The sequence below is a fragment of the Pogona vitticeps genome, chromosome 2 (genome assembly GCF_051106095.1).
Source record: "Pogona vitticeps strain Pit_001003342236 chromosome 2, PviZW2.1, whole genome shotgun sequence".
NCBI classification, from domain to species: domain Eukaryota; kingdom Metazoa; phylum Chordata; class Lepidosauria; order Squamata; family Agamidae; genus Pogona; species Pogona vitticeps.
Window position 1 is genome coordinate 17,938,126 of NC_135784.1, and position 27,971 is coordinate 17,966,096.

Below are 27,971 nucleotides of genomic sequence, written 5' to 3' on the forward strand. Positions count from 1 at the left end.
TTACGTTTCACAAGCTGGACTATCCATGCCAAGCATTTAAAACAGGTTTCAAACAGTTTAAGGCACTTTTAAATGAGGGAAAAGAGACATCGTTGTGTGAAAATTCCCCATAGGAAACATCGTTGTGTGAGGCGGCAAATTTTTCAGAAAAAGCCATCGTTGTGTGAGGCACTCGTTGTGCAAGGCACCACTGTACTCTACATAGCATGATCTCTGCCTCCTTCTAATGGCCATTTCAGGTAACTTCATCTTTAGAAATACATATTTTTAGAAGAGTTCTAATCTAAACATTTCAGAAAGTGGATAAGTGAATCAGCTGATACAGGACCTGCAGATACAGGGGTGCTACTGTACATAAAATGGGCCATACTTTTTCAGGGAGCTTGTGTACGTAGCAGCTCTTTGGGGACCTTTGTGTCAGACACACTCCCGCCAGCCAGACCGACCTTCACAGAGCTGTTTGTGAAGATTAAAAAAATGAGGAGACATCAGCTTCTTTAAGCTCACGGCCAGAAAAGTGAGGCATAAGATGCAACAATAGCAAGAGCGGCTAGAAATAAGGCAGCCAGCAGGGTGTCGTGACTAGTGTGTCAAGACTAGGACTTTGGGAGATGTGGGTTCGAATCCCCGCTCAGCCACAGAATCTCACTGGTGAGGGGGAACTGGCCCACCACTTCTTGAAACATCTCATCTTTATCCAAAACCTGTTCGGGTCACTATGAGTTGGAAGTGGCAAGGTGACCCATCAGAGAGAAGAAGAGCAGAAATAATCCAGTCCGACTCTTCGTGACCCCATGGACCAGAGCACGCCAGGCCCTCCTGTCTTCCACTGCCTCCCGGAGTTTGGTCAAAGTCACGTTGGTAGCTTCGATGAAGACACTGTCCAACCATCTCATCCTCTGTCATCCCCTTCTCCTCTTGCCTTCACACTTTCCCAACATTAAGGTCTTTTCCAGGGAGTCCTCTCTTCTCATGAGATGGCCAAAGTATTGGAGCCTCAGCTTCAGGATCTGTCCTTCCAGTGACCACTCAGGCTTGATTTCCTTTAGAATGGATAGGTTTGTTCTCCTTGCAGTCCAGGAGACTCTCAAGAGCCTCCTCCAGCACCACAGTTCAAAGGCATCAATTCTTCGGCAATCAGTCTTCTTTATGGTCCAGCTCTCACTTCCATACATCGCTACTGGAAAAACCATAGCTTTGACTATGCGGACTATTCATTGGCAAGATGATGTCTATGCTTTTTAAGATGCTGTCAAGGTTTGTCATTGCTTTCCTCCCCAGAAGCAGGCGTCTTTTAATTTCGTGGCTGCTGTCTCCATCTGCAGTGATCATGGAGCCCAAGAAAGTAAAATCTGTCACTGCCTCCATATCTTCCCCTTCTATTTCCCAGGAAGAAATAATCCAGGAATCTTTAAAAACACTTATGATGATGGACAAAAAAAAAAAAAAAAACAGCAGTGAGGCAAAAGAAAGCAACAACCCTCTTGAGCTAAGCCGATGGTTAATACAAGCACTCCATAGATCGAAAGCAAACCATAAAATAAAAATATCCCGAGAAAATAGGTGAACGTAGGATAATGGACAGATAGACACAGAGGTATAAGCTCTGCAGATCACTGTGTAGCTGATGGTGGGCTCCTCACTTTTCCAGGCCAAGGGGAGGAGTCTCTTTGCTGTCAAGAGGAGACCCAGGATCCTCTGGCGATGTCCCTCTGTGTACCATCTGTATCACGGGAGTATATGTTAGGAGGAGATGAGCACCAACCAGGAGCAAAATAAAATTAACGTGAGCCATAGCATCTAGCTTGAAGGGGAGAAGCTACTACGGTAGGACCACGATATCCAAGCCCTCCCCTCAAACCTGCATATTGCATGGTCTCTGGCTCCCTCTAGTGGCCAGTTCTGGTACCATCCTCTCTAGAAATATACATTTCTAGGATTTTTCTTTTAATATTTTCAGACCATGGATAAATGAACCAGCGAATATTGGTCCTGCGGATTCGGGGGTCCTACTGTATAAATACATGTTTCAGATAGGGGTTATTTAGTATTTTTAGGCAGCAGATAACTGAATCTGTGGATACTGATCCAGCGGATAGGGGGGAATCTACTGTATTTTTATTTCTGTTTAAATTAATTCTTAGCAGGCACTCAAAGGGCATGGCCATAAAAAACACCAGAAGGAGCTGCAACGAACAGGAATTTCCCCCTAGTAGACGAAATGCACCGAAAACTTTAAAATAATGGGGAGATTATTTTAAATGATTATTTTAGATAATTCCCGGCATCTAAGCTCCCAAAGGGCTTGCATCCATTTCTTGGCTTGTTCTTAAACTCAAAACACAGCAGAAACAGATTCTTCTGTTCTAGCTTCACACATTTTCTCACACATAATTCGCGCTACCGTTAGACCCCTCTGATCTGGTTTCAAGTGACCTCCTCATTTCTACCTGCATCTTCTTAGCCTCTGGCTGCATCTCGCAAGTCAAATCTCTGCAGACCTACCTTCCTAGTTTTCTTTAACTTGAAACAAACAAACCTTGATCTATGAGTTTTATTACATTCCTGCCCCTAAATCCTTGGATTTGACTCATTTCCCCTCACTCTGCTCTTGGGCATCATGTCCCTTACAATCATTCAGGCAATCGGGAAATTAGCAAGCATCTTATCTGTACAAGATGGTTAGCTTCATGCCTTTTGTTTACTGTAGACCAGTGTTTCCCAACCTTGGGTGCTCAGATGTTCTTGGACTAAAACCTCCCACCACTCGCTGGGCTGGCCAGGATTTCTGGGAGTTGTAGTCCAAGAACCTCAGGGAGACCCAACATCGGGAAGGCACTGATCTAGATGAAGCCGGTCGATTCTCTAATTAAAACAGATTTTAAACCAAAACTGTGAAGGTGTAGGTGCTGCCAAAGTGTTCAGCTGCAAGGAAAAAGTTTCCAATACTGTGATGCCTCGCATTACGACGTTAATTCGTTCCAGCCGATTAATGCGTTCTTAGGGGCTTGAAACTCACCGTCCAGCGAAGGTCCTCCACAGCGCAGCCATTTTTGCTGCCTGTGCAGCGAGGAATCCGTCCCAGAAAAGAGCGTGAAACCATGTTTTTTACCCGGTGGCCATTTTGAAACCACCGATCAGCTGTTAAAAAATCATCGCTTTGCGAGAATCGGTTCATGAAGCAGGGAACCAATCATTGCAAAGTGAAATTCCCCCATAGGAAACATTGTTTTGCAATCGCTTTTGCGATCACAAAACCTTCAACGTAAAGCGATTTTGTCGTAAAACGGAGTGCTCGTAATGCGAAGCACCACTGTATTAGATGTCTGTCCTCGGTATGAGCCTTCTTTGGCCTTTGACTTCTGGCACTTTAGCAAAATGTTTTCGGTCATCAAGGCATTGACTGTATTTGTCTCTTGCACTGCAGTTGTTCCTCTCCTGCTGATGTACTAAAATATTTTCTACACTTCATGAACATGAACGACTTCTCTCACATGTGGACTTTCTGGTGGTTCACAAGTTCTGAACTTGAAACCTATTATGGCCCACACTGCTAAAAATTAAGCCAGTCCTCTTAAAGGAACTCAGAGAAAAACATATCCCACATTATTGGCAATTTTTTCCAGTTTCTTTCCTGTGTGGAGACCTTGATGATTCTAAAAATTTGCCTGGCAAAGAAAACATTGTCCATGCTAATGGTATCTGTCCTGTGTTGACCCTCAAGAGGGCCAGAAGGACTGAATTATGAAGAAAAGACATTCTGCATTTCTGTTTTCTCTCTGTTTTTTTCTCGGCTGTGGACTCTCTGATGGATCAGAAGGTACGACTTCCAAGCAAAACCTCTCCCACACTGCTGGCATTTGTGTGGCTTGTCTCCTGGGTGGACAGTTTGATGCGTCACAAGGTGTGCATGCTGCGCAAAAGACTTCCCACACTCCTGGCATCTGTATGGTTTCTCTCCGGTGTGGACTCTCTGGTGGATCTGTAGGTTTGAATTCTGGGCAAAACATTTCCCACACGACACACATTTGTATGGTTTCTCTCCTGTGTGGATTCTCTGATGCTTTACAAGGGTAGAATTCACTGCAAAACATTTCCCACACTCCTGGCATTTATGCAGCTTCCCTTCTGTGTGGACTCGCTGGTGGTTCACAAGCTGAAGACTATGTGCAAAACATCTCCTACACTCCTGGCATTTGTAGGGTTTCTCTCCCGTGTGGACTCTCTGATGCTTCATAAGGTTTGCATTCTGAGCAAAAGACTTCCCACACTCGTGGCATCTATACGGTTTCTCCCCTGTATGGACTCTGTGATGGTTCAGGAGCTGTGAGCTATGAGCAAAACCTTTCCCACACTCCTGGCACTTGTAGGGTTTCTCTCCCGTGTGGACTCTTTGATGCTTCACAAGGTTTGAATTCTGAGCAAAACATTTCCCACACTCCAGGCATTTGAAGAGGATCCCACTGGAGTGGATTGTCTGATGGTTCACAAGCTGTGAACTATGAACAAAACATTGGTCACACTCCTGACATTTATACGGTTTCACATCTGCGTGTATTCTCTGATGCTTCACAAGGCTGGCGTTCTGAGCAAAATGCTTCCCACACTCTTGGCACTGATATGGTTTTTCTCCTTTGTGGACCCTCTTGTGGATCACAAGGTTCGAATTCTGAGAAAAACACTTCCCACACTCCTGGCATTTGTATGGTTTCTCTCCAGTGTGGACTCTCTGGTGGATGAGAAGATTTGCATTCTGAGAAAAACATTTCCCACACTCCTGGCATTTGTAGGGTTTCTCCTTTGTGTGCACCGTCTGATGCTTCACAAGGTTTGAATTCCAAGCAAAGCCTTTCCCACACTCCTGGCATTTGTACGGTTTTTCTCCTGTGTGTACAAACTGATGAGTCAGAAGGTCTGACTTCCAAGTGAAACATTTCCCACACTCCTGGCATTTGTGTGGTTTCTTCCGTGGACGGTCTTTGTGGTGGCCCATAAGGTGCTACATTCAATAAAAATAATTTCTTCCAGACACTTCACATTTAACACTTTTCTTTGCAAACGTTCCTTGCACAGGATGTATTCCCGAGATTCTCTACCACATGGGTTTACTGGCAAGACTCCATCTGTGTATAAAACTCCATGCCCTCCTTGCACCTCTAGCAATTTCCTTCCGGTCAGCTGATGGGAAAAAGGAGAAACAGAGAGAAGACTAAATTCTAAGTCCAAGGATGAAGGAAACTCAGGCACCAGAAAGGGAGCTGTTTTGCTTGGGGCCATTATGATGGCAAAGCTACCTGGATAGCTCAATTAGTTAGGCATCTGGCTGGCGAGCCAGAGGTTTATAGTTTGATTCTCCTGAGAGAAGAGTCAATCTGTGTAGCCTTGGACAAGCTGCAAAATCCCAGGGGACCACCAGAAGGGGGGAATGAGAAAACACTTCTGAGTATTCCCTGTCTAGAAAACCTTGGAAAGCGTTACTATTTGTCAAAGTTGACTTGATGGCCCTTTTGGGCAGCAACAGAATGCCTCTCTAGTCTACATACTCTTTTACCAACTCCTGTTTTAGATTTGAGCAATCTTATATCTTACTGTCGGCTTTATTTAAATTCCACAAGCTGAAATTCAGATTTTCTTTTCTGCTAGTTTTCAAGTTTGTTGTACTGTGCCATCTCTGTTATTCGTTGTACTATTAATTTCATGTTCTAGAAAGTATTATTCACCCTTCTCTTCAGATTGTGTACAAGGATGAAATGTTTTTTTTTCTTTGTGTGTTTTAATGCTAATGTATTTTATAAACCACCCACATAATCTCAGCTGCTGGGAGAAGGAGGTTTGAAAACTATAATAATAATTGCCATCAAGCAAATGCACGTGTTGAGTATTCGGAAGTCTGAAAAGTCATGGAATGTCCACTCCAAGCCCTTACTGATGGGGAAAATCTAGAGCCACAGCATCTCTGACATATGTCAGTCGTTCAGATATCATTCTAAGCTCTTTTTCCAACTTTAAGAATAACCATGGATTTCTGAAACTATTAGGAGTTATGGAATTGGGCTAAACCAAAGGAGGTATGAAATCATGATGAGGCATAGGCTTTTATGGTGAACTGTCAACAGCTATGGTGGATCAGACCAGTGGTCTCTTTGACTTAGCCTACTCTTCAGACTGTGTCCTGTGAAGCCTTCTATGGAATGCCCACCTGAAGGAGAACAACTGTACCCCTCTATTCTATGATTTGACCGCTGTGAATGTAATGGGGCAGAAAAAAATTGGCTTTCTATGAGTTGAAAATTGTGGTTAATGAATCAGATTTTTTTTCCTATCTTCCCAGATCTGCATGAACAGACGCTTAGAATGTTCCTTTTTACCTAACATAGAATGATAGATAATGAAGTTGGAAAAGTACGATAAGGCCATCGTCCAACTCCCTGCTCAAGGCAGGAATCCAAATCAAAGCAGATCTGACAGATGGTTGTCCAATTTTCTCTTGAATGCCTCCAGTGTTGGAGCACTCACCACCTCCCAAGGTCATTGGTTCCATTGTTGTACTGCTTTAACTGTTAAGAAGCTTTTTCGTGATATTCAGTCTAAGTCTGGTTTCCTATAACTGGAGATCATTGTTTCATGTCCTGCACTCATGATCCTGCTCTTCCTTTGTATGACAGCCTTTCAAGTATTTGAAATGTGCTATCATATCATCCCGCAGTCTTCTTTTATCAAGGCTAAACATGCCCAGTTCTTATTTATATTGTATTTTTAATATAATGTAATGATTTCTTTGATTAATTTTACTGTTTTTAGCTTTTAATATTATGCTTTTAATGGCGTAAGCTTCTTTGGGTCCTTTTTTAGGAGGAAGGAGAGATAAAAATATATTAATTAATATAAAAATATATTATATAAATAATATATGTGGAAAGACATAATGGCTGAAATCCTGTTGCACTGCTTACATAAAAGGTGCAACTTTTTAAGGCAAATTGTCTTAAGAAATCTCTATACACATAATCTATCGCGTACAGAGTCGTGTAAAACTCATGAAGGCCTTTTGAACAGAAGACCTGCTTTAAATATTAAAATGAGGACTTATTGCCTTACTAAGAAAGAATTCAAAGACAATAAGATAATCAATGATTTTAAAATGTTTTATAGCTTCACATGTACATAAGGTTTCCTTCTTAATATTTTCCATATTGTTGCTCCCTAATGTTATAATCGGTTGGTATCTAACAAAGCATTTCATTAGAAAATGTGCAAAAACTCGTGCCCAAGGCAAACCACACCTATACACCCGGAGGCTTCTGTGGGGCGTGGATGATCATTCTGGGGATTCAGCATTTGGACAGAGAGAAGGTAGCCATTGCAAGCAGACAGAAAAGATCTCAGGATGCTTAAATACTGCCAATCAGAATTCTAAAAGAAAGCAAACTGTTGGGATAAGAGCAACTCAGAGTAACTCTAGCAGTTCACCTGTCTTGCCCACAAACTAGCGTCTCAAGCAAGAGAGTGCTTCTGTGGCAGATAACATGCCAACAATCCAGTGTCCTTGTTTGTATATTAAGTTGCTAAATCACCCGGTCTTCCTCTGTTGGGCTCCCCTAAACCTTAAGGTTCACCATTTCTGAATGAACATCGATCACCTCCTCTCCATTACTGCTAATCCTTTTCCAACACTCTTCTGCCACAGCTTTAAATTTCAGATGCACTTTATTTAAAGCAAAAAAAAAAAAATTGCATTTCTCCAACAGAGTGACTGGCAGAATCATAGAATCATGACATTGGAAAGGGCCTATAAGGCCACTGAGTCCAACTCCCTCGCTAGTCAGTCCAGGAATATAGTATTTGCTCTCAACTAGCATGGGAGCTGTTTACCGACTACTACAGATTTACTTACCCAGAGTAAGAAGCCAGCTCCCCTGCATTACTCTTTAGTGTGATGTAGTATCAGAACATCCTGAGGTTGCCAAGATGTTTTCCCCTAAAAGTGGGAATTAAAAATAAAGGTCATGCTTCTCTTCACAATAAACCACATTTTACATATTTAAGAAGCCACATTCTCAATTCTGCTAAAAAACATTTTAAAGGCATATTTTAAGCTGCTTTAAGTTTCTCTTCCTAGATATGCTTGCTTTGCCCCCCCCCCCACAGCAAGTTCCACATTACTCAGTGGAACTGTCCCATCCTCATGCTGAATTTACCAGATGCTATTTATTTATTCTTATAAAACATGGGGGGGAATTGTCCTTTGTCTCGGGCACCAAAAACACTTGCATCCGCACTGGGCCCTAACTTTTCGCCTCTTATCACTCCTTGGAAAACACTACAATCCTTAAAAAAATGGAAGGCAGCAGAAAGACTGAATGTGAGATGGATTGATTCTCCAAAGGAAACCACAGCCTCGAGTTCGCTTGAGGTCTGAGCAGGGCTCTTGAGGAGAGGACATGTCGGAGAGAGCTCATTCCTAGGGTCGCCATTAAGTCAGAAGCAACTTGACAACAGCACAAAGCAACCACCAAAAAAAACACACACTCACAAACACACTCTATCCAGATCTTTTGTCAGAGGCAACTTGACAACAGCACAAAGCAACCACACACAAAAAAAACACTCACAAACACACACTATCCAGATCTTTTGTCAGAGGCAACTTGACAACAGCACAAAGCAACCACACACAAAAAAAACACTCACAAACACACACTATCCAGATCTTTTGTCAGAGGCAACTTGACAACAGCACAAAGCAACCACACACAAAAAAACACACTCACAAACACACACTATCCAGATCTTTTGTCAGAGGCAACTTAACAACAGCACAAAGCAACCACACACAAAAAATCACTCACAAACACACACTATCCAGATCTTTTGTCAGAGGCAACTTGACAACAGCACAAAGCAACCACACACAAAAAAACCACACTCACAAACACACACCCTCCAGATCTTTTGGCACTCGGGGAGAGGAGAGGGAAGAGACACACAGACAATCGCCTTAAGACAAAAGGCCGATTAAAGAACTGAAGACCTGCTGCTGCTGCTGCTTTCCCAGGACCCTCCCCCAACTCCACCTCCTGATTAAGGGTGGTCACTAATTAGGGTCCTTCTTTTCTTTCCCTCCCAACCCCCAGCCACCCTCCCTCCCTGCCCTACAGTCCTGGCTGGCAGGGGTTCACCATCAAACACCCCCCCCAAGGGGCAAAAGGGGGGACCTGCTCTTCTCCCCCCCCACAATACACCAACCCCGAGGAACCCCGAAACGCAGACCTTGCAAGAACGCCAGCTTCGCTTTACCTCCGGCGGAAGGAGAAAAAGGCTAGACCGGAAGGAAGCCATTGGAGCATGTGGGATAAGGACACGCCCCCTTGCCATCTTCTTCCCTCTCTAGGAATCTCGCTTCTTTGCTGTTAACCCTTAGTTGCCGGGAAGCATTCCCCTGGCTCTCCAAGAAAGGGGCCGAGGAGCGCCGCCCCACACCCAGTTTTGGCTTCTCGGGCGCTGGGATCTGTTTTTCCCTCTAGGTTTTGAGGGAAGGAAACACACGCCCCGCCACCAAACCCCCTCTATTATTCCCCCTTCATCTTCTATTATTCCTCCTTTCTTCTCCAGCTCAAGCCAGCCCCACATTTGGTTTCCTTATAAATTCCTGGGTCCTTTCGAGGATGCCTTATTATTCCATTTTTTAAAAACATTTTTGTTTAACTGAAGTGGCTTGAGAAGAGGTCGCCGTCTTAATCTGTGGTAGCCTAACGAATCAAAAAAAAGAGAGAAAGATGAATACGTTTTGGCACCTTAAAAACTAACTGCTGTATTTGAACGTGAGCTTTCGTGGACTTCAGTCCACTTCCTCAGACATATGAGTAGGACTGCATGGTAATATTTACACATGCCCCCAAATCAACAGGGATTTTAAAGGTTTTTGCCAGATCAACTACTTGTGGCAAAATACGGACTAAATGTATAAATGGGCCAGCACAGCTGGTGGTGAAGGCTTCCAGTTCAAGAACATCTGGGAACCACTGTATAGGCAAAATTACAATTGTGGTTGTGGGTTTTTCACAGCCAAAGAACCCGAAAAACCCACAACAACCATCAGGTCCCGGCCATGAAAGCCTTCAAGAATACAAAATTACAATGCTTTGTTAAACAAAGGATGTTGAGCTGTTAAACTTGTGAATTAGCAAGACCTATGAACTGCACATCAGGTAGACTTGCAGGCCACAGCAATGCTCAGAGTTGTTTTTGGGACAGAGATCAAAGCTTGTCAAGGGAGACAATATTTTATACTCCAAAGATACTACTTTGCTTTTTTCAGTCCTGAGTGGGTTTGATCTCTACAAGGCAATAAAAAGATCTATGCAAACAGAAGAGATCCATCTATATTCACAAAATGCAAATGGATATGGAAGTAGCTGTTTTCTGGGAGGTGTGGACATCACTGTGATGGACCAATACAGCCTAGCAGTGTGCCTAACCTCTAGTCTAGAGAATGTCCACATGGTCAGAAAAGGTTATATGATCATTGAAGGGGGGAAAAAGTGGTGGACCTTGCCAACTGTCAGATGGATACACAGCTGGTCACAGAATCATACTGAGAGGGTGATGATTAATGGCTCCTTCTCAAACTGGCAGGAGGTAACAAGTAGGGTACCCCAAGACTCACTCTTAGTTCTGGTGCTCTTCAACATTTTTATTAATGACCTAGATCAGGAGGGGTGGGGAACGCTCATCAAATTTGTGGATGACACAAAACTGGGTGAAATAGCTAATACCCTTGGAAGACATGAACAAAATTCAAAAATATCTTGATAGGACTGAGCACGGGGCTGAAAACAACAGAATGAAATTTAATAGGGATAAGTGCAAAATTCTACACCTAGGGGAAAAAACAAATGCACCGTTACAAGATGGGGGACACTAGGCTCTGTAATTTTTGCGCAGTTACAAGATGGGGGATACTAGACTCTGTAATTATTGGAATTGCAATAAATCACAAGCTGAATATGAGCCAACAGTGTGATGTGGCTGCAAAAAAATAAAATAAAAAAAGGCTAGTGCTGTTTTAGGCTTCATTAACAGAAGTATAGTCTCAAAATCCTAAAAAGTACAAGTTCCCCCTCTATTTAACACTGGTTAGCCCTCATTAAGTGTACTGTGTCCAATTCTGGACACCACACTTCAAGAAGGATACCAACTAACAGGAGCAGGTTCAGAAGAGGGCAACAGAGATTATCAGGGGGATTGGAAACCAAGCCCTCTGAGGAAGAACTAAAAGAATTGGGAGCAGGGGTTGGCCTTCATGGCCTTATAGGCCCCCTTCCAGTTCCATGATGCTATGATTTTATGATTCTGTGCCTATTCCTAATATTCCAAGGGCATGCTAAAATACCGATCTACTACCCTGGAGTTTATTTTCATTCCAACGGTTGCTGATGTACAAATGTAACAAAACAAGGCACCAGAAAACCAACCAACAAGGAAAAAACAACAGAAACAAGCATTACAAACAGTGTGCAGGAACAGTGGAAAATAAAACGGCAACAGCCACCGGCATCCATCGATCCAAAGAAGATGTCTGTACGTACGATACACGTTCAAACACAGAGCGAGCAGTAAGGACTTCAGAGTACTGAGCAACAAACACCATACAGAGAAGAACACAAACACTCCAACTTTCTTGCTCAACAACTTTCTTCATGTGGCTTAAAGTGGCATTTAAGCTCTGCTAGGCGACACTGACAGGCCACCCTCATCCATCCAGCTCCTTTTCATCTTCCCCATCTTAGGATGGTATGCAGGAGGAGAGGGAGGCAGGCATAACCCCACGCCCACATCCTGACACAGTGTCCCCAGGAAAGGACATGTTTTTAACTTATAGTCACTTAGAAGGCAAGTATCCACAGGATCAAAACCATACACAGGATAGTATCGGCAGGAATGCACTGCCTGAAACCTTGAAGAGCTGCTTATAGTCAGTGTTAATACCAGTGTAATAAAACTGCTTTAGGGAGATCAAGTGTCTGATTCAGGATAACAACTATTTTTTGGAAGGCGTCTCAAAAACCTGCTGTTGCCAGGTGTGGTCTAGACTAGAGAAATTATTTATTCCATTTTTAAACCACCCATTTGACCAAGGGTCATTTACCCTGAAAAGGCTAAAAGAATCCATTTTTAACCACTGATTAATCAATCTGTAAGAGTACAGCAGCCTCTTTTTTAGTTCTATTTTTAGTTTCATTTTCTCCTCAGAGGACTTCAAGAGGTTAAGCAATTCTCTATCCAGCTGCACTTCCTTCCGAACACACAAACTAGGCGTGGGAACTTCTATATTTCTCGGGCTTCACCCCTCCAAAAATTCACGAGAAGTCTACCCAGCCAGAATTCTGGAGGCTTGAGCCAAGAAATCAAAGTACTGTACTTGCAGGAGTTTTCAATTATGCACAGGTGGGGAAAGAAGGCTGCCAGTCATTTTGTTCCTTTCAAGAAGACCAAGGGAAAGGATGAGAGTGGCTAAGCTCAATAGGAGATACAAGGTACAGTGGTGCCTCGCATAACGATGTTAATTGGTTAAAAAAAAACATCGCTATGGGAAACATCGTTATGCGAAACGTGTTTTCCCATAGAGATGCATTGAAAACCGGTTAATCCGTTCCAATAGGAACGGATTACCGTCCTTAAGCGAAAAAACCCATTGGAAACATCGTTATGCGATACAATGTTTCCCCCATTGGAATGCATTGAAGCCTTTTCAATGCTTTTCAATGGTTTAGCGAAGTCAATTTTTGCAAATTTAAGTGTGTCATAAAAGGGTCAAAAATGGTTTTAAATGCTTGGAATAGCTTTTGCACCTTCTAAAAAGGGTGCAAACGTAATTTGGCTTTGATCTGACTTTTCGTTAATTTTTGCTGAACTTTTTCTCCCCCACCAACTTTTGACAGCTATCAAAATTTGACAGCTTCATTATTTCCTATGGGGGAGGAAAAAATTCACAAAAAATTAACGAAGACTCAGAACAAAGCCAAGCTTAGCTTGCACACAATTTAGAAGGTCTTCTAACCCAAGCATTTAAAACAGTTGCTGACTTTTTGTTAATTTTTTGTGAATTTTTTTTCTCCCCCATAGGAAACAATGGAGCTGTCAAATTTTGACAGCTCCATTGTTTCCTATGGGGGAGAAAAAAATTCAGCAAAAATTAACAAAAAGTCAGATCAAAGCCAAATTAAGTTTGCACCCGTTTTAGAAGGTGCTCTAACAAATCCAAGCATTTAGAACCGTTTTTGACCATTTTAAGACACTTTTTAAAATGGAAAAACAAACATCGTTATGTGAAGCAGAGGACCTAAAAACGGATTCGCTATGCGAAGCATGGTCCCAAACTTCGCTAAGCGAAAATCGCCCATAGGAAACATCGTTAAATGGTACATAATATTTTCTTTAAAAAACCATTGTTATGCGAATTCATCGTTAAACGAGGCAATCGTTAAGCGAGGCACCACTGTATTATGGGACTGGTAGTTTTTTTTGAGAGGCACCATGTGTGGAGACTAACAAGCACAGCAACTAACAGTCCCCTAATCCTTTGCAGCTCCCACTGAGTTTCTCTTTCTTCACAAGAGCAAAATGGCTGAATTCTGTGAGGACCTGGATTTTTTTTTTAGCTAAAACCGCCAGAATTCTGGCAAAGGGAATTCCTACTGTATTTTGAAGTCTAAAGTTGAAGAAATTAAAAACATCCCATGCCTAAGCAAGTCACATCTTCAGTTTCGTAGAGTGGTATGATTTCTCCCGTGTGATTTCCTAGTAAAAAAAGCACACTTGTATGATTTTGCTATGGTGTAGGGAGCCTGGTGTCAGGACTGATTTTTGAGCAAAATATTTTGAGCAAAATGTTCACACTCCACTGTCATTTGTGTGAGCTCTCTGATGCCTCAAAAGGTTTGAATTCTGAGCAAAAGACTTCCCACATTCCAGGCATCTGAATGGTTTCTCTCCTGTGTGGACTGTTTGATGTGACACAAAATGTGAATTCTGAGCAAAACACTTCCCACACTTCTGACATGTGTGTGGTTTCTCCCCAGTGTGGACCTTGTGATGCCTCAAAAGATTTGAATTCTGAGCAAAAGATTTCCCACACTCCTGGCATTTATAAGGTTTCTCTCCTGTGTGGACTCTCTGGTGGCTCAAAAGAGTTGCGCTCCGAGAAAAACACTCCCCACACTCCTGGCATTTGAATGGTTTCTCTCCCGTATGGATTTTCTGATGTGCCTGAAGGTTCGAATTGCGAGCAAAACCTTTCCCGCACTCCTGGCATTTATATGGTTTCTCTCCTGTGTGGCCTCTCTGGTGGATGAGAAGGTTTGCAGTCCGAGTAAAACACTCCCCACACTCCCGGCACTGGAATGGTTTCTCTCTTGTGTGAACACTTTGGTGAATAAGTAGGACTGATTTTTGAGCAAAATACTTTCCACAGTGTTGGCATTTGTGTGTTTTCTCCCTTGCATGGATTCTGTGATGTGTGATAAGGTTTGGATTCTGAGCGAAACATTTCCCACACTCTTCACATTTATAGGGTTTCTCCCCTGTGTGGACTCTCTGGTGAATTAAAAGATTAGCATTCCGGTTAAAACATGCGCCACACTCCTGACATTTGTATGGTTTCTCTCCTGTATGGACTCTCTGGTGCACCAGAAGATGTGAAATCTGAACAAAACATTTTCCACACACCTGACATGTATATGGTTTATCTCCAGTGTGAATGCTCTGGTGAACCAGAAGATGTGAATTCTGAGCAAATGATTTCCCACAGTCCCTGCATTTATACGGTTTCTCTCCAGTGTGGACTCTCTGATGCACCAGAAGGTGTGAAATCTGAACAAAACATTTCCCACAGTCTTGGCATTTGTATGGTTTCTCTCCGGTGTGGACTCTCTGGTGGATCAGAAGATTTGAATTTTGAGCAAAACATGCGCCACACACCCTGCATTTATACGGTTTCTCTGTCGTGTGGGCTGCTGGATGATCCTGGATGTGTGAATTGAGAGGAAAATGCATTCTAAGCCGCTGGCATTTGTCTGTTTTTTCTTCCCTTTGGACTTTCTGGTGACTCGGTAGGTGCAAGTGGCAGTCATACCGCTTTGTAGACCCCTCACATCTAAAGCATTCCCTTGAAATGTGGACTCTTGTGTGAAGCAAAAGTGCTATCTTCTGGGAAAAACATTTCTCACAAACGGTGCATTTGTAGGGCTTCCATCTGTAAGAGTTCTTCCCTTCTCTGTGGGTTTGTTGGTGTCTGTCTAGGCCCATTTTCTGAATGAAACGCTTCCCATACTTGGGACATATGCTTGTTTTCCTCCAATGATCAGCTGCGGGAAAGGAGAAGAACAGAACATATGATTTGCAAGAACGGGAGAGAAATAAACTCGGGGGGGGAAGAAAAGGCAGTAACCCGAGGGCTGCAAACCTATTGTCAAAAAGGAGGAGACACCGTGCAACATTTACCCCTTCATAGGCGGCTGGTACTTATTTTACATTTTTTTCACATATCAGGTAAAAACATTTTGGTTCCAAATTGTGTTTTAAGTTATCTGTAATTTACATCTCAGCAGCCAAAGAGTTTTAGGTATTGGGCTGCAGACCTTGAGACCGGGAGTTCAATTTCACACTGGGCCTTCAGGGAGTAGAGCCACTCTGTGTGGCCTCGGGCGAGCTGTACAGGAATAAGGGTTGCCATAAATCGGAACTGACTTGAAGGGACATAATTGTTATTAAAGTGGTACCTCGACTTACGAACGTCTCCACTTACAAACATTTCGAGTTATGAGCAGCTCCATTCGCAAAATGTTGCTTCGACTTGCGAACGGAGCCTCGACTAGCGAATGAAAAAAACCTTTCCTGCCCTTTTTTTGACCTAAAGAAAAAATATATTCTCCTCTAGTGCTAGAGTGCAGATTAACCAGCTTTGCATTAGTTCCTATGGGAACTAATGCCTCTACTTGCGAACAGCGCCTCGACATAAGAACAAAAAACAGCCAGTACGGATTAAATGGTTTTCAGTGCATTCCTATGGGAAATCTTGCCTCGACTTATGAACTTTTCGACGTACGAACGCCGTTCCAATACCAATTAAGTTCGTAAGTCGAGGCACCACTGTATTAGTCAAAATCCTGTTTTGTAGTTATTCCTGGGGAAAGCAGCATCCCTTGCTGCCAAGTGATGAATCCTCACTTTGGGATTCATCTGGGCATGTGGCAGCCCAAAATCCAGGCAGGGACTTGGTAAGTGCCAATGAGAAGCCACGGCTAGTGACAAAGTTGGTATTTCCCAGGCCATACCTGGAGAGAAGGATTAATTAATTAATTAATTATCCCACTTATCTGGTCAGTTATGGATGCTGGAAAGCAGTGTCTTTATTTTTTGTGTTTCCTTTCCTCTTGGTTTTCAGTGTGTCCTGTACTTATTTACTGTTTTTGGTTGCATTTTCCATTTTTTTGTAAATGCTATTACAGTGACTTATTAAATACAGACTTGCTGTTATGTGCCATCAGTTTGCCTCCACCCTATGAATGGGTGACTTCGAAAATGCTGTCCTCAACAGCCCTGCTTAGCAAAACCATGCCTGTGGCTTCCTTTAGGGAGTCAATCTATCTTGTATTTGATCTTCCTCTTTTACTGCTGCCTTCGAACTTTCCAGGCATTTTTTGTCTTTTTCAGAGTATCCTGTGCCCTAAGTATGTATGTATTTATGAATGTATGGACAGTGGGGTCTCTACTTAAGAACTTAATCTGTATTGGAAGGTGGTTCTCAAGTTGAAAAGTTCTTATGTTGAAACTGCATTTCCCATAGGAATGCATTGAAAACCATTTAATCCGTATCTGCTCTTTTCCGTCCATAGAGTATTGAATTTATACACTGCCCCATTAGTACAATACACTATTCCAGGCAGTACACAATGACAAAAACCCTCGCCTCTGGAACAATCTCCCCCTCTTCAGAAATCTGTCTGGCTCCCTCGCTGGGTATTTTTAAAGAACCAACTCTAGACCTGGCTCTTTAGGCAGGCCTTTGCTCCTGTCAATGCCTAAATTATTTGCTATTTTCAATTGTATTAATGTTGTCGTTTTATTTTTTATTATTCTTGAGCCGCCCAGAGTAGACTTCGGACCAGATGGGTGGGACATAAATTACAGTGGAGTCTCGACTTATGGTCGGCTCCATTTACGAAATTTTCGAGATCCGTACTTCTCCGGACGCAAAGTTTCACTTTGACCTATGGACCAAAGTTTCACTTCTGGACCTATGGACCAGAAGAGGGAGGTGGGGAAAGTGCCAAATTCAAAATTGCACTTTCCCTGCCTCCCCCTTCCAGTCCATTGGCTGTGGATCTGCCTCCGGATGCCTTCCAGGGCTTCTCCGGCGCCATGGGAGGTATCTCGGAGGTCCTGCCCCTATCGCTGATAGTGCTTCGGAGGCACTATTGGAGGTGGGGAGGACCTCCGAGAAGCCTCCCATGGCAGTGGGGAAGGTCTCCAGAGGTCGTCCCCCCCCCCGCCGATGCAGGCTTTCCCAGGGTGGACCGGGGCTACCAGGGAAGGGCTTCCCCCGGTAGGCCCGGTCTACTCCCTAGGAAAGCCTGCGTCGGCAGGGGCGAGGGAGCTGTGAGAGGCCTCTGGCAGCAGCGGCGAAGCCCTCAGAATCCTCCAGCAGTGGCGATGGCGGTGGCAGTGGAGCTGTGAGAGGCCTCTGGCAGCGGTGCCAAAGCCCTCGGAGTCCACCAGCAGCGGCAATGATGGCGGCGGGGGACCCCTGAAAAGCTTCAGAAAGGTAAGTTTCCTTTTAAATTTTTTTTCTGGGGGGCATTTTCTTAGGCATTTTTGACCTATGGACTTTTCGACCTACGGACCCCGTTCCAATACGGATTACTTCTGTAGATCGAGGGTTCACTGTAAATAAACAAACAAACAAACAAACAAATTACGATAATACACACAGAAAAGGCCCATAGACTAGCCACAGAGGTGTAAATTCCAACTAACACACAGAATGCTAGGCCTCTCTGAAAAGAAGTGTTTTCAGTAGCTTTTTAAATGTTGGGAGGGAGGCAGGCAGGCAGGCACGAATCCACCAGGAATTGGTTCCAGAAGGTTGGTGCCACGAAGAAGGCCCCGGGTCTGGCAGACAACTTACTGGCCTCCTTTGGAGTAGAGACCCAGAAGAACAGGGTGTAGGAAGACCTAGTGGTGCTGGTAGATGACATTCAACAAAGGCGGTTTGATAAGTAGCAGGCAGGATAGCTATTAATAGGAAAACGTCAGTTCCCACAAAAGAAATGACAAACAAATGGAATGATTTACAAGAAGCAGGGGACAACAACGTCTCGGCTGACGAGACCAGTGCTTTCCTTGTGACCTTCCCAACGGGAATTATTACTCCCATCAAGCCTCATCATTCATCGTTAGCTGGGGAAAAAACGGGAATCTTACCAAGAGAGGCCAGGAGGGCACAGTTCTCCTCCATGACTTCCCTGTGGAGGGATCTCTGGTCCGGATCCAACAGGGCCCATTCTTCTGGGGTGAAGAACACAGCTACCTCCTCAAAGGTCACCAAACCCTACATGGAAAAGAAAAAAATTCCTCCTCACAGCTTCCTTAAGATGATCTTCTAATCACATCTAAAACTGAGTGAAATGGGGGTTCTCCTGAAGGATTAAAAAAATCATATGCAGCACTCACAACCCTCTGAGGAGAACAAGTTTGATATAACCTTAGAATTGCAGAGCTGGAAGGGATCCGATAGATCATGGAGTCCAGCCCCCATCAAGGAGGCACAATAGGGGGAATCAAACTCCCAACCTCTGATTCTGCAGCCAGAGACCTAAAGCAACAAGGTCAGTGGAGGTGATGGCATTCCAGCTGAACTATTCAAAATCTTAAAAACGATGCTGTTATGGTGATACACTCAATATGCCAGCAAGTTTGGAAAACTCAGCAGTGGCCAGAGGACTGGAAAAGATCAGTCTACATCCCAATCCCAAAGAAGGGCAGTGCCAAAGAATGTTCCAACTACTGTACAATTGCTCTCATTTCTCATGCTAGCAAGGTTATGCTCAAAATCCTACAAGATAGGCTTCAGCAGTATGTGGACCGAGAACTCCCAGAAGTACAAGCTGGGTTTCGAACGGGCAGTGGAACTAGAGACCAAATTGCTAACATGCGTTGGATTATGGAGAAAGCCAGAGAGTTCCAGAAAAACATCTACTTCTGCTTCATTGACAACACAAAAGCCTTTGACTGTGTGGACCACAGCAAACTATGGCAAGTCCTTAAAGAGCAGGACTTCACAGACTTAACTACTCCTATTTTCCTTTTTCCAAAGTAACCTTTATTGGCATAGAAAAGTTAAAAGCATACAGATAGAAAAGTTAATAAAAAATAATAATACATAGATATAAAGCTAGAGATGTAAGAAATGTAACAAAGAAGACGACAAGAGATGCTTAGGACTTAACTACTCAGAAACCTGGGCTTGGAGAGCCCAAACTGTTTATTTTGGTTTCATCCAAATGAATTTGGTTGATTTTTTAAAAATTGATTTCAATAATACCCATGTGACCAATAGTCAGCCTGGGCAGTTTACAAAAGTGGCTATACAGTAGGACGACCTTATCCACAGGATCAGTATCTACTGACTCACTTATCCGCAGTCTGAAAATATTAAAAATATTAAAAGAAAAATATCCAGGAAAAAAAAACTATTTTCACATGTATTACCAGAACCGGCCACAAGAGGGAGCTCTGAATACTTGTTAGTGAAGAATACACAGGATGGTCTCTTGCAACCTCTAGTGGCCATTTCTGGTAATATGTGTGAAAATACAATTTTTCTGTTCTTTTTCCTTTTACCATGCTCTCTCTTTCTCTCTCGCTCTCTCACTAGCGTTCACTATTATCCATATTTTCACTAACCGTATCCACAGGGGATATTGGGGGGTTTACCATAAAATAAAATAACACAAACATAATCAAAGTGAAAATTAAAATTAATTTAACGTCAGGTGACAATTAAAAAGGTAAGCTGATACTCTCAGCAGCTATTTAGACAGCATGTTTTGATAAGCCTGCCAACATAAAAACATTTTGAGGGTTTTCTTGTAGGTCCCTAAATAATTTTCTTTCCCTTCCTGGGCAGGGTGATGACCTGGGAAGACAGGCTGTGAAAATCTCCCCATGATCCTTAACTCCTACCTCTTCTGGTTTTGCTCCATCACAAGGAAGAAGAGGCAACCCAGCAGATCCAGCCCCTGGGGGAGAGGAAAAGGCCTTATGAAACCAGTTCTGTATGTACACCTCAAGTGTCAAAAAGTAAGCCTTACGAACTAAAAGCACTCACCTCTCAATAGAGTGCACAGATCTGCACTGTAACCTTGTGTGGTATGTTTATTTATTATGTACAGTGGTACTTTGCTAGACGACTTTGCAAAACGAATTGATATGATTATGAGGTTTTGCGATCGCTATAGCGATTTGCAAAACAGTGATTCCAATGGGTGATTTTTGCTGGACGATATTTTGGTCCCTGCTTTGCAAACCATTTCTCGCAAGATGACGATTTTGGCTTCGCAAAACGGATATTTCGGGACCGATGCGTCGCAGGGCAGCCATTTTAATAGCTGATCGACGCTTCGCAAAATGGCTTCCCTATGGGCGATCTTCACAAAATGACGACAATTTTTCCCATTGGAACGCATTAAACGGGTTTCAATGCATTCCAATGGGGAAAGGGTTTTCGCAAGACGATGTTTTCACAAGACAGCGATTTCTATGGAGCAGATTATCGTCGTCATGCAGGGCACCACTGTATTTATTTGAAATATTTTTACCTCACCATTCTCCTAAAAAATGACCCAAGGTAGGTTACATCATTAAAAACACAGTATTAAAAGCCAAAAAAACTGTAAATTATTCAAAGGTTTAAAAAAAATGGCAGTACATTAAAATGGGAGGTAGAAGCACCACTAAAAGCAGACTTAGAAGCAAGAAAATATAAACCCTCCTGTTTATTGTCTCCTAGACAGCCAGTCACTCAGAGAAAGCTTGCCTTCATCTTTTTCTAGAAGAATGGCAAAAAAGGGGCCCAGCCTGGCATCCAGTGTGAGGGAGTTCCAAAGTCTGGAAGCAGCCACAGAGAAGGCCCTCTCCCATGTCCCCACCATGCACACTTGTGAAGGTGGCGGAATCAAGAGAAAGGCCTCTCCTGATGATCTTAACACTTGACTAGGCTCATAAAAGAAGATACAGTCCTTGTAATAGCTTGGACCCAAGGCCATTTAGGGCTTTATAGGTTAAAACCAGCACTCTGAATTTATTTATTTATCCATTCGACTTGTATGCCGCCCGCACTCTGCAAGGCACAAGAAAAATTGTGCCCGGAAGCAGATCGGCAGCCAGTGGAGATGCTATTACAGGGGGCTTGGATGATCCCTGTCACCAGACCTAGTCAGCAATCTGGCTGCAGCATTTCGGATCCACTAAACCACAGCAGTTAAGAGTGCTAGACTGGGCCTCAAAAGATCTGCGTTGCTGTCCTCACTGTGCCATGAAATTCATTGGGTTGCCTTAATCCACTCATTCCTCTCAGCCTGGCCTACCTCACAGAATGATGTGGTTCGTAACAGAGCTATGATATCTTAGACCGATTGAAGAAAATTGAGAATATGCAGTAAATAGAAGAAAGGCACCAACAAGAATTAGGTGATACAAGAAACACATGTGCCAAGATCCATCCCAAGCGTAACGGCCAGGGTTACTATAGAGCCGATTGTTTAAAAAGATGCAGGACCAAGTTTTCCCCCTTTTAAAGAAGGCAACACATTTTTGGAAGCCACGTCTTCCGCCACCGAAAGATTCATGGGACGTGAAAGCCGCCCAAGGTCCTCATCCACACTTCAGAAGGGGAGATCAAGCTCTTAGCAGTTATCCTTCGCTCGCCTCGTTGCACCTCACTCACCTCCCCGCTTGATCCCTCCTTGCTCAGGATTCCATCTTGCGTTCAATGGCTCCTTCCTGGCAACGCAGAAACCCAGGCGACTTTCCTCAGAGAGATTTTCCACCTGCCACCGCAAGGAAGACGACGAACATGAACAGAAAAGGAAGGATACAGGACGACAAGCTGCTAGGTGGGATTCGGAGTTGGGCCTAGGGGACATTGGGCCCCTGATCTTTCCAAAAGGAATGCTTGGCATAAAGCTTTATAACATGTTGGAAATTGTTATTTCATATTATTTATTTGTTTGTTTGTTTGTTTGTTTGTTTAATATGCCATCCACACTACCCAAAGGTCTCTGGGTGGTGTTTTGTGAGCCGCCCAGAATAGACTATGTCTAAATGGGCGGCATATAAGCTAAATAAATAAATAAATAAAATAACATCCTCTCGTTTGTTTCTGACCCATTAGGGCCCAAGGCTCTCCAGGGGGGCTTGGACTACAACTCCCAGAAATCCTGGCCAATAGAGCTAATGGTGAAGGCTTCTGGGAGCCGTAGTACAAGAACACCCGGGGACCCAAGGTTGGGAGCCACTGAGTTAAAATAAGAGCTGGCTACCTCTGGGGTTCGGAGGAGGTGCATTCACCCCCCAGAGTCCACCCGGTGCCTCAGTGAACACTTCAGGCAATACGCATCTTCTTTTTTAAGAGTCATACCCTCCCAAAACATCTAGGATTCCAACAGCTTGCCTTGTGTCATACTATTAAGGGCCAATTGAGGGGCCAAATCCCAGTGGAGGAGGAATAAATTTGGTGATGTCTGTGGAGTGTAAGAGGGCAGTGGATGCCAAAATAAAAAAAGGAGGGTGGAGGGAGAGAGGATGCTAGTGTTCACATATGGAAGGTGGTGTCCCCCTCTCCCAGCTGTGTCCTCCTGGGTACTCAGTCCAGCACCAGTGTCGCTCGGAGGGTCGGGGAGGGGGAGTTGCTATAGTCTATAGGAGTTCTATCTCCTTGACCAGGCTTCCTGTCCCTTTGAGAGGAGGTCTTGAGGGCCTGTATTGTGTGTTGGGCTCACGAGACAGATTAGGGATTCTGTTGGTGTACCGCCCACCCTGCTGCGTACCAACGGTCTCCCTACCTGAGCTGACGGAGGTTGTCTCGGACCTGGTGTTGAGGACTCCCAGGCTGTTGGTGCTGGGAGACTTCAACATCCATGCCGAGGCTGCCTTGACTGGGGCGGCTCAGGACTTCATGGCCGCCATGACAACCATGGGGCTGTCTCAATGTGTCATCGGCCCGACACATGAGAAGGGCCATACCTTGGACCTGGTTTTCTCAACGGGACTGGAAGGTGGTGATTTGGATGTGGAGGGGCTGGTTGTGACCCCATTGTCATGGTCAGACCACTTCCTGGTCAAGTTCAGTCTATTAGCTTCTTCTTCCCTCTGCAAGGGTGGGGGATCGATTAAGATGATCCGCCCCCGGAGACTAATGGATCCGGATGGTTTCCTGAATGCTCTGGGGGATTATCCGTCTGATATGGTCGGCGCTCCTGTCGAAGCTCAGGTCACCCTATGGAATAGGGAGATGACCCGGGCGGTTGACACGATTGCGCCTAAGCGCCCTCTCCCTGCTCGCCGAGCCCAGACAGCTCCTTGGTATACTTCTGAACTGCGGGCGATGAAGCGAGAGGGGAGACGGCTAGAGCGCAGGTGGAGGAAGTCCCGCTGGGAATCCGATCGAACACGACTTAGAGCCCATTATCGGGCCTACTTCGTGGCAATACGGCTGGCGAAACGGCAATATTTCTCCAGCCGCATTGCTTCCTCAGAATATCGTCCAGCAGAGCTGTTTCGGGTGGTCCGGGATCTTCTTCAACCGGGAAACCTGGTGGAGGTCCCGGACTGCTCATCAGCTCGCTGTGATGAGTTTGCTATTCATTTTGAGGAAAAAATCGCTCAGATTCGCAGTGGGCTGGACTCCACTGTTACTGCAAAATCGGAAGATGTGTCCAGTGTGCCGTGCTTAGGTCAAACTTTAATGGATGAGTTTCAATTGTTGAGACCCGAGGATGTGGACAGGGTGCTTGGATCTGTCCGTTCTACCACCACGCCGCTCGACCCTTGCCCATCTTGGCTAATTGGAAGATCTGCCAGGGGGGTTCGCACTTGGGTCCAGGAGGCCGTGAACGCCTCTCTGAGAGAGGGAGTGGTCCCTACCGCCTTGAAAGAGGCGGTAATTCGACCACTCCTTAAAAAGCCTAACCTGGACCCAAGGCTGGTGGTCAACTACCGACCAGTGGCGAACCTCCCTTATTTGGGCAAGGTGTTGGAGCGGGTTGTGGCCGGGCAACTCCAGGCGCTGCTGGATGAAACGGATTTTCTGGATCCATTTCAATCGGGTTTCAGGCCGGGTTTTGGTACAGAGACAGCCTTGGTCGCCTGTATGATGACCTTTGCCGGGAGAGAGACAGGGGGAGTGTGACCCTGTTGATACTCCTGGACCTCTCAGCGGCTTTCGACACCATCGACCATGGTGTCCTTCTGGATAGGCTGGCTGGGTTAGGAGTTGGGGGCACTGTTTTACGGTGGTTCCGCTCCTTCCTGGCTGACCGTGTCCAGAGGGTGGTGCTGGGGGACAGTTGCTCTGCCCCATGGCATTCATGTCATGGGGTTCCTCAGGGCTCGATACTGTCCCCCATGCTGTTTAACATCTACATGAAACCGCTGGGAGAGGTCATCAGGAGGTTTGGGCTGAGGAGTCAGCAATATGCTGACGACACTCAGCTCTACCTCTCGTTTTCCACCAATCCAGGTGAGGCGGTTTCTGTGCTGAACTCGTGTCTGGACCTGATAATGGACTGGATGAGGGTTAATAAATTGAAACTCAATCCAGACAAGACGGAAGTGCTGTTAGTGGGTGCTTCGCCGGACAGGTTGGAGGGCCATTTCCCTGCCCTGAATGGGGTTACACTCCCCCTAAGGGACAGGGTCCGCAGCCTGGGGGTGCTCCTGGACCCCAGTCTAACTTTGGAAGCCCAGGTGGACTCGGTGGCGAGAGGCGCCTTCCTTCAGCTGCGGAAATTATACCAGCTGCGGCCCTACCTGGACGAGCAGAGTCTCATGACAGTTACACACGCACTGGTAACATCTCGTATAGATTATTGCAATGCGCTCTACGTGGGGCTGCCTTTGAAGACGGTCCGGCGACTGCAACTGGTCCAGAATCGAGCTGCGCGGCTGGTGAGTGGTGGAGCCGCTAGAGATCACATTAAGCCAATTCTGTTCAATTTACATTGGTTACCAGTTGCTGCCCGAGCCCAATTCAAAGTGCTTGTTTTGACATATAAAGCACTAAACGGCTTGGGCCCTGGATACTTGAAGGACCGCCTCCTTCCATATGAGCCTACCCGGCAGTTAAGATCTAGCCAGGGGGCCCTTTTGAAAGAGCCATCCCTCAAAGAGGTAAGAGGGATGGCTTGTAGACAAAGGGCCTTTTCGGCAGCTGCCCCCAGACTATGGAACGCCCTCCCAACTGAAATCCGTCTGGCGCCGACGTTGATGACATTTCGGCGCCAGGTCAAAACCTTCCTGTTCCAGAAGGCTTTTAATTGAAATAACAACTGTGGGTCCTGATGATGGCAATTTTAATTGTATTTTAATTGTATTATAATTGTATTTTAATCATCTTATTGTATTGAATTTTAATTATTGTGAGCCGCCCAGAGACCTCTGGGTGGGGTGGGCGGCATATAAATTAAATAAAATAAAATAAATAAATAAATAAATATGCCTCACTATTAGGATGAAATACCCTCACCTTCTGCCTCTTCTCCTCGGCCTGGCTCAGGAGGAAGACTTCGGCCAGGACCACCGCCTGGGAACTGCTCTCCGCTCCACATTCCCTCACCCAGCTGGACATCTCCAGGGGAAGGATGGTCAGGAACTGCTCCAGGATCACCAGGTCGAGGATCTCAGCCTTGTTGTGCCTTTCTGGCTTCAGCCACTGGCGGCAAAGATGATAGAGTTGGGCACAAGCCGCTCGGGGACCCTCCGCTTCCTTGTAAGAGAACTCCCTGAAGCACCGCTGTTGTACCTCTGAACTGGCAATGTTGTCACTCGTCACCTTCTGCATTTTTATTTTACAGAATCCCTCTCTGCATTTGCAGTCTTGACTGCATCAGGGCCATTTTCTGCTTCAAGGCTACTCTGTTCTAAAAATGAGAGCAGAGTCAAAACAACGTTCGCCCTCAAGGCAAACACCGTCTTAGCAGCTGTATTAATAATGAACACAACTAGACAGACAAGAGAAAATGTTTCCCCCAAGAAAACGCAGGAGAAGAGGAGGGCTGAGGAGGAAGCTAGAGATGGCAAGGAAGTCCTTCCCCCAGGATAAAACTATTCCTCTCCACAAGAATGAGAAAACCGGGCTTACTCACCACAACACTCTTAAGCTGCTAACCCCTGTGCCATTCCTTCTGCCAAGATCTGCTGGAGAAATAATAAAAGAGAAAGAGCTAGTTCCAAAACTAACAATCTCTTGCTTTTGAATAATAAAATAATCATATGCCATCATGTTGACTCTGACTTTGGGTGACCTTCTTTAGAGTTCTTGCAGGTAGAAAAATACTCAGAAGTGGTTACCCATTCCCTTCTTCTGTGGGGCATCCTGGGACTTTGCAGCTTGCCCAAGACTATCCAGGCTGGCTCTACCCACAGAAGGAACAGTGGAGGAATTGAACTCCCAACCCGAGTTGGCTCCGCAAACAGGTACCTCAACCACTGAGCTATCTGGCCAGGTCCATCATCATTCTGACTTATGGTGACCCTTTTTGGGGATTTCCAGGCAGGGAATAGTGAGAAGTGGTTTCCCCCGTCCCTTCTTCTGCGGGGGTATATCTGAGGCTGTGCAGCTGGCCCAAGGCTACCCAGGCTGGCTCTTCTCTCAGGAGGGGAATCGAACTCATAACCTCTAGCTCTGCAGCCATGTACCTAAACGCCCGAGACATCCAGCCAGCTGCTGGTTTTGAAGGATTTCCCCCTCCAAAAAAATTCCCTTACTGGGTTTGGAGTTGGGTGGTCCTTCCATCCCATTCCTCCTCTTTTTGTGCCCTCATCATCATCCCCCCCCACCTTCTCCTGCAGCATTTGAATGGGCTCACCACCCCCCTCATCCAGGCTCAACTTGGAGGGGAGTGGGGTGGGAGAGGGGCAGGCTGCTCCCTGTATCCCAAAGGGAGATGCTGCTGCTTCCCTCCAGGGGAAGGAGAAGGGGGAGGCAGCCAAAGGCTGTGTTGGAGCCGGAGGGGCGGGGCGCTGCGTTGGAGGACACGCCCCCTCCCCATTCTAGGCTTCCTCTTCTCCTCTAGGAATCCCACCTTTGTGGATTTAAACCTTTAGTCGCTGCATCGTTTTTTCTATATCTCCCCAAAATAAGATCAAGGAACATTCCACTGAGTTTTGACTTCTCGGGGATTGGAATCTGTTGCTCCTTCCTAGGGATTGAACGACTCCCAGCCCAGAAATCCCTCTGCTGTTACCCCTGCTTCCTTCCCCTCTACTTCTTACAGTATGTGCAAACTCCATCCAAGGAATTTTTTATCCAAACCCCTTCTTTACCGTTGGATTTTCAGGATCAACCCCGCCTCGACCCCCCCCCCTCTAAAATGCTCGACTTTTAATTTTTTTAAATAAAGGAATTTGGCTTGTTTTCGAGACATCTCTTAATTTCACCTCTTCCACTTTTGCCTGGGATGCCCGCCTTGTTTTCCACTTCCCGTCACGTGACTGATGCCAATCCAGGCTCCTGGCAAGAGAAACGTAGACCAGTGGTTCTTAACCTTTGTTACTCGGATGTTTTTGAACTGCAACTTCCAGAAACCCCAGCCAGCACAGTTGGTGGTGAAGGCTTCTGGGAGTTGAAGTCCAAAACTCCTGAGTAACCCAAGGTGAAGAACCAGTGACGTAGACCACAAGGGCAGGCTGGC

The 27,971-nt window shown here is 45.1% G+C and overlaps 1 protein-coding gene across 1 annotated transcript; it reads right to left on the reverse strand.

The window, feature by feature from the left end:
* Positions 1-1,458: 1,458 nt before the first annotated feature.
* LOC110070527 (uncharacterized) lies at positions 1,459-27,328 on the reverse strand. The gene is made up of 8 exons (XM_072988218.2): positions 27,046-27,328; positions 26,424-26,475; positions 25,805-26,198; positions 22,007-22,109; positions 20,245-20,300; positions 18,484-18,610; positions 13,911-15,365; positions 1,459-4,968 (listed from the first exon to the last, which is right to left on the reverse strand). Exons 3-8 carry the CDS (start codon positions 26,117-26,119, stop codon positions 3,743-3,745), a joined length of 3,282 nt encoding a protein of 1,093 aa, XP_072844319.2. The 5' UTR covers positions 26,120-26,198; positions 26,424-26,475; positions 27,046-27,328; the 3' UTR covers positions 1,459-3,742.
* Positions 27,329-27,971: the final 643 nt, after the last annotated feature.

Coding starts and splice junctions, on each gene's coding strand:
- LOC110070527 (XM_072988218.2), bottom strand. CDS start 26,119: ATGCAGAAGGTGACGAGTGACAACATTGCCAGTTCAGAGGTACAACAG. Junction 20,301..22,006: donor AGGAGGGATCAAGCGGGGAG/GTGAGTGAGGTG, acceptor CCTCTCCCCCAG/GGGCTGGATCTGCTGGGTTG. Junction 15,366..18,483: donor TGCCCTCCTGGCCTCTCTTG/GTAAGATTCCCG, acceptor CCTTTCCCGCAG/CTGATCATTGGAGGAAAACA.